The 13,377-nt window shown below is 32.6% G+C and overlaps 1 protein-coding gene across 2 annotated transcripts in view; it reads left to right on the top strand.

The window, feature by feature from the left end:
* Positions 1–13,377, top strand: part of LOC132729579 (sushi, von Willebrand factor type A, EGF and pentraxin domain-containing protein 1-like) — a 71,048-nt gene that overhangs the window by 44,693 nt on the left and 12,978 nt on the right. The window contains exon 1 of one of the 2 annotated variants that reach the window (XM_060715362.1): positions 3,169–3,316. The exons of the other annotated variant lie outside the window; for it this stretch is intronic. Coding sequence (XP_060571345.1) covers positions 3,280–3,316 — 37 coding nt within the window. The 5' untranslated portion in view covers positions 3,169–3,279. Of the gene's footprint in view, positions 1–3,168; positions 3,317–13,377 lie in introns of those variants that run through there. 2 annotated transcript variants of the gene reach the window in all.

Below are 13,377 nucleotides of genomic sequence, written 5' to 3'. Positions count from 1 at the left end.
AAATTTCAAAATATTTACTAGCTGAATAGTAAATAGTGCCGACCCTGATCAGACGGTACAGATGTGCATACTGTACTTGGTCTGCACTTGTGGCATGGGTAGATTAAGTAACAGCTAAGGGGATAAGAGCTATTTTAAGCCACTTCAATTTCAATTCAGCCAGCAATATTAGGATTGCATAGCTACTCTCAAATACATTTGTTTTAAGGGACAAAGTATTGAGGCATTTTTATCATTTTAAGGCAGATGATTTTAGACAGGGATGACTGCAGAAGATGAGATGGTTATATTAAAATCATCATCTTACCATTGCTATCTGGTATATTTTCTTTGTTTCTAACAGATCTTGTTCTTCCACGTTCAAAATCTGGTGTACTGGCCAATGTATGTAATGTTAAGGTATAAAATCCAAACTCCTCACAGCGGTTACGTCACGCTTTGCTACTTTAACCACTGCCACCACTGAAATCACGTGATGATAGTTGTATCATGTGACAAAAACATGGCGGCCAGTTTCAGAACGCCAGGGATCCCATATCAAACTGGCAGATTTATAATTACATCCTTACCAGACAAAATAAGTTCAAGACACACAATTTGTTATCACTTTAAAACAAGTGCCGGATCAAATTTTTTGTGCAATCGTTCAATAACTGTTTATATTCTACCATTGTTTACTATGCATACGGTGTCACAGTGAAAATATCTTTCGTTATGTTTACAAAATAATTTTTATACGTATATTTTTTTACTTTCTTGTACATTAAGCATAACTATTTAACGAAAGAAAACTAAAATGATATAAAGTATTCTATTTTTAAATTAAAAGTGAAAAAAATATATCCGGCTATATTCGACCGAATTTACTTGTGGTGGCAGTGGTTACTGTACAGATCAGGGGAAGTAACCGCTGCGAGGAGTTTGTATAAAATCGTGTATGAATTCTTTCATTAACATCATACAAATATTGCAAGTCTTTTACGACTGTTTATTAGTTTATTCTTTCAAAAATAAAAGATTGTGTTTTTCTGCAAATTAAATACAGCAATATTTCATAACTTTCACTGTTGAAGGAAGACAAATTTAAGATGCCCTTCCATACATTATTTTAAATAACCTGAAAGAACCATATTAAATACTCTGAAAGAACCACATTAAATACCCTGAAGGAACCACAATCAATCAATTACTTCTAAAATGATAATTCCATGAAAAATATCTACATGTATGTTATATGTCTAATTGAAATTTTATCGCCATGGATATTCAAGTAAACTTTTTTGTTAATTATCTTTCTAATACAATTGGCATATAATTGAACAGATTTTAAAAAAATATTTAAATAGAGTTGTTTAATTAATTAGCAACTATATCATTAATTCATTATTTTATATTAGTAAAATCAAAGTGTATACTGCAGTAAATATATTATGAAAAATGTACAAATGTTTATAGCATCAAAATGATAAAAAGAATTCAATACACATCCCATATATGAAATAGGGCATTTATTAAATGCCATAAATGACAAATGTTACATAATAACAAACATGGCATGTACATATTTGTATCGAAATAACTAAACTGGGAGGTAAAAACCGCCTAGCTAGGGCATTTATTAAATGCCATAAATCACATACCAAACAAGTTCGTCCTGCCAGTTATATTTGCTTGACCTGGACAATACATTTTGTCGATTTTTAATTATTATAAAAACGAAACTAACAGGCATATTCTATGTGACTTGAAAAAAGAGTTTAAAAACATTGTTCGTAAAAAGAAACGACAATATAGACTTAAAAGGGCACAAGAATTGTCTGAATTGAAAACTAGTAAACCAAGAGAGTTTTGGAAACATTTCAAAAAACGAAATGTATCACAAAGTTCGGATATACCTATTTTAGATTTCCAACATTATTTTGCAAATATGTTTGAAGAAATAAGGGCTACAACTAATTTTGATGCAAATGTTTCAAATGATAATATTGATCCTAATATTAGTAACCCTACTTTCGAAGAGCTTAATATTCCCATATCTTGCGAAGAAGTTATAGAGATGCGGTGAAGCGATTAAACCGCAACAAAGCGTCTTGTCCAAGTGATGACTTGTTGAACGAATACTTTATATTTTCTATTGATATATTAGTAGGCCATATCACTGATCTTTTTAACAGAGTTTTTGATGCAGGCTATTTTCCAGAAATATGGTCTGAAGGCTTTATTATACCTCTTCATAAAAAAAGGCGATCATACTAATGTTAATAATTATCGTGGCATCACATTACTACATGTAATTAAGTAACTTTGGGAAATTATTTATAAGTATCTTGACAAATAGAGTGGAAAAATGGTTTGATGAGAATAACATTTTGTCAGACGCTCAATTTGGTTTCAGAAAGGGGTGTAGTACAGTAGATGCAATTTTCGTGTTACACAATTTAATAAACCATATGTTAACTCAAAAAATGCGATTACCTTGTGCTTTTATCGACTTAAAAAAGGCGTTTGACTCTGTGAACCGCAATGCATTATGGTATAAATTGTTTAATATGGGATTACATGGGAAGTTACTTAGAACTTTTAAATCAATGTATTCAATTGTTAAGTCGTGTGTTAAACATTGCAATACATTTTCAGAGTTTTTCAATTTATCGGTTGGGCTACGACAAGGCCAAAATAATTCGCCCGCCATGTTTGCACTATTTTTAGAAGACCTAGAATTATTTTTACAAAACTCTGTCGATTGTGGATTGAATATATTTGAAATATGTATAGTAATATTGTTATTCGCTGACGATATGGTAATAATTGGTAACTCGCAAGAGGATTTACAACAAAGATTAAACTTGGTTTGGGGCCGGGTTGACCAATTTTGGGGCCGGATTGACTTGGGGCCGGGTTGACTTGTACCGGGTTAAACATATGCTATTAAACAGAATCTTTCTATTTGAAAGACCTTATGTATTAAACACTGAACTACGTTATTTTCAAATGTGCAAGCATAAATAATGAAAAAAATATTACCAAAATTGTTTAGATAGTAATTTTATGTCATATATCACTTGTTCATTATTAAAAATGATATTAAATGGTACACTTAAACCAAAATTTAAGAAACAAATGTCCATTTCGTAGTTGAAAAGTTCATTTCGCGAAATGGAGTCCATTTCGCATTCTATTACTACCGGGCAATTTAGTGGTCATTAGCCTCGATTATGGATTTACCAAGAAGACGCAAACTGAAACTATTACAAATTGAATGCTTGTGTCGCATTTAACATGGCTGGAAAAGTGATTTTATTTATCATTCTTTATGGTAAGTGTTCTGATATTGTAAACCTGTTTATTTTATAAGGTAGATTAGAATTTTGGGTTGAATTTTGGTAATCAACCGATTCGTCCCATAATTAAAACGTTTCGAGGCATTTCGGTCCCAAATAGTGGTATGCCTAAAATACGAAAGTGAGATTTTTGACGAAAGTGAGCGAAATTGACTTTTAAAATTTGAATTGTACCGTTTTAATTGAATTTTACAGTAAAATTGTTATTTTCAGACGTATATTATTAGCAATCGGTACAAGTCAACCCGGCCACAAGTCAACCCGGCCCCAAGTCAGCCCGTCCCCAAATTGGTCAACCCGGCCCCAAACCAATGTTATTTCTGGTCAACCCGGCCCCATTTTTTTATTATTTATTTTGCTTTAAAATATAAACACTTATATTTTACAAAGTAATTATTTTTTATTATTTTTTCTTGATACGATGTTTTATAATAATAAAATGATTTTACATGCAAAATATCGTTAAATTTTGTCCATAAATAAAAAAGTTATAAGTTATATTCGAATTACGTTCTATAAAAGTCATATCCGTAGTGAACAGAAGATACCGAATATGACTTATATTTTATAAATTGATTATTTTTTTATTAACTTTTCTTGATTAATAATAAAATGATTTTATATGCAATATATCGTTAAATTTGGTTTATAAATAAAAAAGTTATAAGTTATATTTGTTTTTGTTTTTTTTTTATATATAAAATCATATCCGTGAAGAACAGAAGATATCAAATATCATTATATGACTGATATTTTATAAAGTAAGTGGGGTTTTTTTTGTCTGGATTATAGTGAAATAACATGCAAATAATCGTTAAATTTGGTACAATTAATAATAAATCATTTTTATTCCATCATACAACAAGATGACTTAAATAATTTTATATATATTTTGGGGCCGGAATGACCGATTTTGGGGCCGCATTGACCAATTTTGGGGCCGCATTGACCAAATAAAAATACTGTGGGGCCGGATTGACCAATTTTGGGGCCGGGTTGACCAATTTTGAGGCCGGGTTGACTTGGGGCCGGGTTAACTTGGGGCCGGGTTGACTGTAATTCTTAGCAACTTATAATATTTCTTTTCAAAAATAATCACTATGATGATTTAATCGTCATTTATTTGCATAATTTCTATACAGTACACAAGATCTGAGATCTTCCTTTCGCTCATTTTAGAAATACGAAAGTGACTTGTAAAATATTAAATATAGAGTTTAAATTTAAATTTGTACTAAAATTGCAGTGTGTAGACGTATGTTATCAGAAATATATAATATTTATTTTCAAAAATAATCACTATGATGATTTAATCTTCCCTTCGCTTAGTCCAACTAATTATACTTGTCAAAGAGACACCGAGATAATTTTGGACGGGGGCTGTCTTTTTCCGGTTTGACAGTAAGAAAAAAAAAGTCTGTAAAATGGGTCAAACCGTTCACGCCGAATTAATTAGGCTACCCTTCGCTCACATTGAAAAATACGAAAGTGACTTGTAAAATATGAAATAAAGCGTTGAATTGAAAGTTATACTAATATTGCATTTTTCAGGCGTATATTATCAGAAATTAATATTAATTTCTTATAATATACGTCTACAAACTGCAAATTTAGTAAATCTTCTTTCGTATTTTTCTATGCAAGCGAAAGGAAGATAATTAAACTTTTATATTTAGAAATTAGGCCAATAAATGGCGATTAAATCATGATTATGGTTATTTATTATAATATATATAATTAGTTGCTAATAATATACGTCTACAAAGTAACAAACAGCAATTTTACTGTAAAATTCTATTAAAACGGCATAATTCAAATTTTAAAAGTCACTTTCGCTCACTTTCGTCAAAAATCTCACTTTTGTATTTTAGGCAAACCCCCCATATAGATGGTAAAGAGTCAACTCGGCCCTATACCAACTCGGCACGGGTCAACTCGGCACAGGTCAACTCGGCCCACTTTGAAAAAAAACATATTTAACGTATTAACTTTTTCTTATTATGTCATCATGTTATCAAGGAAAGCTGTTTTAAATGAAAAACAAGAGATATGTGGTATATTATTATATATTTGTACATTATTTGTATTGCTGCAGAATTAATGTATATTTAATTTAGAAAAATTATGTTTTTTCTTGCAAATTCGTTAAAACATTACTATAATACAAATGTGTTTTCCTTTTGTTGGTTTTTGTTTGAAATCTTCCATAAAATATGAAATAAAAACTTGTTTTTTAATACTTATAATATAAAATATATTAAATGTTTGTTCTTTATCTTACATAAGTAAAACTACATGTTATTTATTATCATGCAATGTATTTTGCTATGTCCCAATGATGGATTGTAATAAGATTTTATTACCCAAATCATTAAAAACGCTTTCATTACCAAAAATGTAATACTAATTTAATAAAACATCTTTACACGTTTATGAATAAGTCCATATTTTATTATGTGGTTCCAACAAAACAAACCAAAATTTCAATTAATTGAAAAGTGGGCCGAGTTGACCCGTGCCGAGTTAAAATAGGGCCGAGCTGACTCGGGGCCGAGTACATTTTAGGGCCGAGCTGACCCTGATTCCAAATAGAGATTTATATCCAGAGTTACGATCACTAGCGAATAAAAAGTGAAAAATTGTGGGTAGCATATTGTTTGCAATTATCTTTTAAAGTATAATTTCAGAAAAAATATATCAAGACAATATGTTAAGAATAGAATAGAACAACTTTTATTTCCAATCAAGGGTCAACGTTTTATATGACATATAAATCACATAAATCACAATAATATAAATAATGAGATCAAATAAAGGTGTTCAAGAAAGTAAAACTTGATTCGTATAATAGCAATTTAATTGCTATTATACAAATCAAGTTTTACTTTCTTGAACACCTTTATTTGATCTCATTATTAAGAATTACAATGAACTGAAAAATAACTTATAAACTAAATTTTACCGCAAGATTTTAAATAGTTCTGGCTTCCAAAACTTATAAGCCGCTATTGAACATTTTTGTTTTTCATCTGATGCGGCATTAAAAGTTTTGGATTAGACCTGTTACGAAACCTAACCATAATAACATAAGTTGATTTAAGTTAACCTTATTTTTCACTTGCAATTACACTTGACCCAATCAATTCTTGTGCATTTTACGATAAAACAATTATTTTAACATTGTTCTATACCAATTAAAGTATCAAAATTTTAATACCGTCATTAAAATTGCCTATTTAACTGTAAAACATCAATTACGCCGATTACAGTTGGCCATGACATTTAAATGCCACGCGAGACCTCAGACGTACGACGTCATTCCCGGGAACCGATTAGAATAGAGTCGTGTACTGTATTTTGAACATCTTTGTTGACATGATTTCAATATTTTAATCCAAGATAATGTTTTTATTTATTTTTATTAATTTTTAATACTTAAAGCTACACTAAATAAATAGAGGATATTCAAGTTTTTTCTATAAATACACGATTTATTTTCATCGAGTGGTATGAAAATAAATATTTCATGAGTGGCGGTAGCCACGAGTGAAATATGGTAATTTTCATGCCACAAGATGAAAATAAATCATGTATTTATAGAAAAAACTTGAATTTTCTGTTTATTATATACATTTTTCTCTTTCTGGACATTAAAATTTGCAAGACTTTCCCTTAAATTTTGAGTACTGGCAGAATTTAAAAGAAAGTAGTCCGGCAAGACACCAGTGAAAATACGGAAAATATGTTTCACTGCAGTGAAAAATAAATTTTTACAGTGAAAATACGGAAAATGAAAATATGCATTTTATTTCATCAATAGTTCTCAATATTTCATTTAAAAGTGTATAATAAATATGTTAACATATTTTTGCCGTTGGCATAAAAACCAAGCATTCTACAGTTTCATTAACCATTTTAACAGTATCGTTGTAAATCTCATCAAATATTGTTCATAAATTAGGATTTTAAATGGAAAACCCCACGGTAACACTAAAGTTCGTATACGAATTTTAACATGCAAATGAAGACTATAATCAGCTCGTATATGCGCTACGTCACGGTGTTATAGTTGCTATCCGGAACACAGCAAATATAAGATTTTCTTGTGCAAACACACTTTTTACCGTTTAAGCTTCACTGTGCATGAGGCCTGTGGTTCAGAAAAAATAATCATCTCATAAAACAGATTAAATTTGTATGAAAATATCCGTTACAATGCGGAAATATACTGTTAAATTAGGACTGCTACTTATAGTCATGTTTGTTGATTTAATATTGATGTACGGATGATCCGAAGGCGGAGTTTCTAATGCAAACAGAAATTGTACTACCGAATTCGCCACAATGAGGTTGCACATTTGTATGCTCATTAAACTCATGTTGGTTGTCTGGACACCAAAATAAGATCTTGAGTCGATATGAAACCTAATTTATTAATGAAATGTCGCTATTTCTTTTTTTATGAAATTTATTTAATGTAACTTTAAATATGATTTAATTGAATACAAAAGTCAGTAAATCACCTTTTTCAATATCTTTAAAAAAAGTAATTTATTAAAATATTGGAAGCACATGGGTTTGTAAAGGTCAATCTCGTAATCATGTGGTCAAACATTTTGGCAATATGGCGGCCAAGTGCCGAAATTTTTATCTGTCAGAAACTATTAGGCAGTTTATGTTCGTAATAAGATTTTAATTGTCCATCCTTGGCTTATCAACAGATTATATATAGTTTTATCAAGGTATGCTTCACTTTACTTCATGGCATGTTCCATGAATGAATACGAGCGTGTCAGATTCCTGGCACGATTATTGGTGGACTTTCCCTATGGGGTTGTCTTCAGCGTTCACGTCATGTCATAGTATATGAACAGGTACGCTGAAGACCTTAAGCTACAGCCTCATGAGTCATGTTATTTGGTTTACAAATGCAACCCGACCATTTTTGTCTTTGACCTATTTTTATTGAAGTATTATCCAAATTTGTACTTTGTCTTGTTAATTATGATGTCTCTGTTATGTAAACACGCTACAGGGAGTGTATTTTTTAGCAACCTATACTTTAAAGAAAAGAAAAAAGAGGTATTTCTATACATTTGTTTGCATTCCTGTTGCTGTTGGCCAAAAATACTTTACATTTGACACTAACCTTTAAATGACATTAGAAATTTTATAAACCTGTTGCTTGTTTTAAAAAAGAAAAATACTTTTAAGATCTATATTCCTTAAGGTGAGCGATATAGGGCCATCATGGCCCTCTTGTTTCTTGGTGTATTGTCTTCATACTTGGCCACAACAACCCTTGGGACAAGACCTTTAAGTAGACCACACTAACCTTGACCTTCATCCATAAATGACCTTGACCTTCAAGGTTAAAAGTCCAAATTTTGCTTGTTCATGCTGTTATTGGCTGTAACTTTGTTATTTTTGAATGGATTGTCTTCAAACTTGAACATAATAATCTTCAAGGATATCCCTTAAAAATAACCAGACAGACCTTGACCTTCACTCATAAATGACCTTGACTTTGAAGGTCAAATTATTGAAATTTTCATTTTTAGCTCGACTATTCGCAGAATAATCGAGCTAATGCAGTCACCCATTTGTCGACGTCGGCGTCCCTGTGGTTAAGTTTTTGCGTGCAAGCTGGTATCTCCATAACTACTGAAGGGAATGGATTGAAACTTCACACACTTGTTCTCTGTGATTATCTAAAATGATTGGCACAAGTCCTATAACTCTGATTTGCTTTTTTGCATAATTATGCCCCTTTTTCGACTTAGAATTTTTGGTTAAGTTTTTGTGTGCAAGCTGGTATCTCCATAACTACTGAAGGGAATGGATTGAAACTTCACACACTTGTTCTCTGTGATTGTCTAACATGATTGGCTTAAGTCCCATAACTCTGATTTGCTTTTTTGCATATATATGCCCCTTTTTCGACTTGGAAAAATCTTGGTTAAGTTTTTGCGTGCAAGCTGGTATCTCCATAACTACTAAAGGGAATGGCTTGAAACTTCACACACTTGTTCTCTGTGATTATCTAACATGATTGGCACACGTCTAATAACTCTGATTTGCTTTTTTGCATAATTATGCCCCTTTTCCTACTTAGAAATTCTTGGTTAAGCAAATGTCTCCATAACTACTGAAGGGTTTGTGCCTTTTTTGGTACAATTTTATGCATTTTATAATAATAAAGAAGTGATTAAGTTAATAAAACATCTTAATAACAAGCCTTTGTACCTTTTCCGACAATTTTATGTATTTATATAGGTAAGCATTATTATACTCAATGAAACACACTTGTGACAACTTTGCGAATAGTCAAGCGTTACTGTCCTCCGACAGTTCTTGTTTTGGCTATTATTGGCTGTAACTTTGTTATTTTTGAATGGATGGTCTTCAAACTTAACCATAATAATCTTCAAGGATAACCCTTAAAAATAACCTGACAGACTTTGACCTTCACTCATTAATGACCTTGACTTTGAAGTTCAAATTATTGAAATTTTCATTGTTTTGGCTGTAACTTTGCTATTATTGAAGGGATCAACTTCATATTATAGCAGAACATACTTAAGGACAAGACCTTGTTGTTTATCAAACACTTGGGCTCTTGACACCAGCACGTGACTTCACCACATGACTGTACCACTTGACTCCACCACGTGACTTCACCACGTGACACAACCACGTGACTTCACCATGTGACGTCACCACGTGACTCTACCATATGACTTCACCACGTGACTCCACCACATGACTCAACCACGTGACTCTACCACGTGACACCACCACGTGTCACCATGTGTCAACCACGTGACACCACCACGTGTCACCACTTGACTCCACCACATGTATCTATTTATAGAATTTTCTGTTTATAGAATTGCATGTTTCTATTTATAGAATTACGTGATTCTATTTTTAGAATTTTCTATTAATAAAATTGCGTGTTTCTATTTAAAATATATAGACAAAACTAATGTGTCAAGACAGACGGATTAATTTTATAAAAAGGAAAAGGTAAGATTTTGTTGAAACATTTCTTTGTTTGCTTTTAGAGAAAGTAAAAAGTCGAGCGTTGCCCCCGCCCGGCGGTGGCTCTTGTTTTTTTTTTGCGACTACAATCTGTGTCGCCAGGATTAATCCTTGGATGAAGGGCCTCTAAAGTTGTTCAAAGAATTTGAGTCCATGCAAAAATCTGGTTGCCAAGGCAACCCAAAGGAATAAAAATAAGAAAATTTAAAAAGCTTTCTTCTTTAGAACTAAAAAGCCTAGAGTATAGACAGATATTTTGCACAAGGCATTGTCTTATGGACCTCTATGAAGATTGTTCAAATCACAGCAATGGGGTCAATATTGTCCCTGCCCCAAGGCAGGGGTGGCAAAATCAATTGTCCATATTGCCAAGGTTGTCCCACAGCCTGTAGGGTCAAGTAGAAATTTTCAAGAATTTACTATATAAACATCATAGGACAACTTAAGAGATGCTTCTAATTAAATGGGCAAGTAAGTCACAATAGGATTTGCCGCCCCTGCAAGTGTAATGTGTTGTCCTTATATGTATGTACACAATGTAGTAAAAAAAACTTAAAAATCTTTTTCTTCAAAACTACAAGAGCTTAAAATGCAAGAACTATGTTTAATGAACCTCATTAAGATTATTCTAATTATAGCTTTTGGGTCAAAATTGGCCCTGCCCCAGAAGGTCATGGCTTTTTATCCCCCGCCGATGGAATCGGGAGGGGGATATAGTTTTGGCGTTGTCCGTCCTTCCGTCCGTCCGTCCGTCCATCCGTCCGTCCGAATTTCGTTTCCGGAGTAGTTCTCTGCAACTAATGGCTGGAATTCAACGAAACTTTATGGGAATGTTGATCAGCATGTGAAGTTGTGCACCTGGGTATTTTCGTCTGGATATTTTTAGTATTTTTAGAGTTATTGCCCTTGACTTAGAATTTCGTTTCCGGAGTAGTTCTCTGCAACTAATGGCTGGAATTCAACGAAACTTTATGGGAATGTTGATCAGCATGTGAAGTTGTGCACCTGGGTATTTTCGTCTGGATATTTTTAGTATTTTTAGAGTTATTGCCCTTGACTTAGTAAAATTTTGTAATTTTCAACTTGTGTCGCATGTAACTCAAAAAGTATTTGACCTAGAGTCATGAAACTTTACAGGAATGTTGATCAGCATGTGTAGTTGTGCACCTTGGTATTTTCGTCTGGATTTTTTTAGTATTTTAGAGTTATTTGCCCTTGACTTAGTAAATTTTCAATTTTCAACTTGGTGCATGTAACTCAAAAGTATTTGTTTGCAATTTTCAATTTTGAGTTATTGTTGTTTCACATGTAACTCAAAAAGGATTTGACATAGAGTCATTAAACCTTATTGGAAAGTTGCTCAGCATATTTAGTTTGTTCCTGGGGTTTCGCTTGTGGATTTATCCAGTATTGAAGAGTTATTTCCCTTGACTTAGTAAAAACTGTTTCATTATGTTGTTATTTGATCCTTGAGTGCTTGAGTTAGAATCGACCAACTTAACAGGAATAATGATCAACATCACTAAATTACAGGAATAATGATTCACCTCACTGTGAAGCTATGAACCTTGGACTTTGCATGTGGATTTTTTTCAGTTTTGTTAGAGTTATTGCCCTTGAATTACAGTAGTATAAATTTGCAATTTTCAACTTGGGGTTTGCTTGGGGATTTATTCAGTATTTGTAAAGTTCTTGCCCTTTACTTAGTAAAAAGATTTTTAGTTTTCCAAAAATATTTGACCTAGAGTCATAAGATTGACAGAACAGTGGCGCGGTGGTGGCACCCGTGTCCTATGGACACATTTCTAGTTTTTATTAAAGAAGAATTAAAATGATTTGTTACAATAACATTTAAAAATATTTGAAAATTTTGAGATCCCTTCTTGATGCCTTGAAAATGGCAATGAAGTCTGGAGATTAAGATGTTTTTACATCTAGGTGAGCTATTGTGATCCCCTACCGTCCGTCGTCGTGCGTCGTCAGCAATTTCTTTAAACAACATCTCCTCAGAAACAAATGACTGCACAGCAACCAAACTTTACAGGAATGATCCTAGGGTGGTCCCCTGCCAAAGTTGATCAAATGGTTCCGGTCTGTTGCATAAGTAGGTCACAGGGCCAGAAAAGGAGTTTCAAAAATGCAAAATTAAAAAATCTTGTCTGAAAGTACAAGGCCTAGAGCTTTGATATTTGGTATATGATATAACCTATAGGTCCTCTACCAAAATTGTTCAAATTTTAGCCCTGGGGTCAAAATTGGCCCCACTCAAAGAGGTCATAGATTTTCCTTATATGTATATAGTGAAAACTTAAAAATTCTTCTTGTTTGAAGGTACAAGGCTTCAAGTTCAAAGAATACTGTATGTGTAGAAATATTCGCGGGCTTCAAATTTTCGCGATCTTCGCGGTGACATTCAATCCGCGAATTCATGTTTAGCGCGACTATTTCTACACCAATAATTTCTTAATAGTCATATTTTCGCGCTTCTATAGAACAATGTATATCAGTGTGTGATATGCTTTCACACTTTTATTTAAATGTTTTCTGAGTAATTGTGTTTGTTTTCCAAGTTATTCATCATTTAAATCGTTTATGTTTGTGTTTCTTTTGTATTGTTTGTTAGGAAAAACCAAAACATGATCTGATCAGTTGTCAAGACGTTTGTGACCCAAACTGTGAAAAATTATGCACGGGCATTCTTTTGTTTTGCTATAATCTGTCCGCTAGACAGTGTCTTTTATTCTGTACAATAGCGTATTGTTCGACACCTGGTATTGAAAATAACTGTGAACTCCCGCGATGATTACAGTACTGTAATTTTCCTTGAGTGGTCAACGCGAATTTATGATTTTCGGCAGTCACCTCCGCGAATTCAAAATAGCGCGAATATTTGTATAGACCCCCAAAGTGGTCCTTTCCGCGAAAATTTGCTTCCGCGAATTTAAATACACATACAGTATTACAGTTTATGCCATGATTAATATATAAATAA

Source organism: Ruditapes philippinarum, unplaced genomic scaffold (genome assembly GCF_026571515.1).
Source record: "Ruditapes philippinarum isolate M1 unplaced genomic scaffold, ASM2657151v2 ctg9_1_1_1_1, whole genome shotgun sequence".
NCBI classification, from domain to species: Eukaryota; Metazoa; Mollusca; class Bivalvia; order Venerida; family Veneridae; genus Ruditapes; species Ruditapes philippinarum.
The sequence above is the reverse complement of the archived record's forward strand: the minus strand, read 5'-3'. Positions and strand labels throughout refer to the sequence as shown.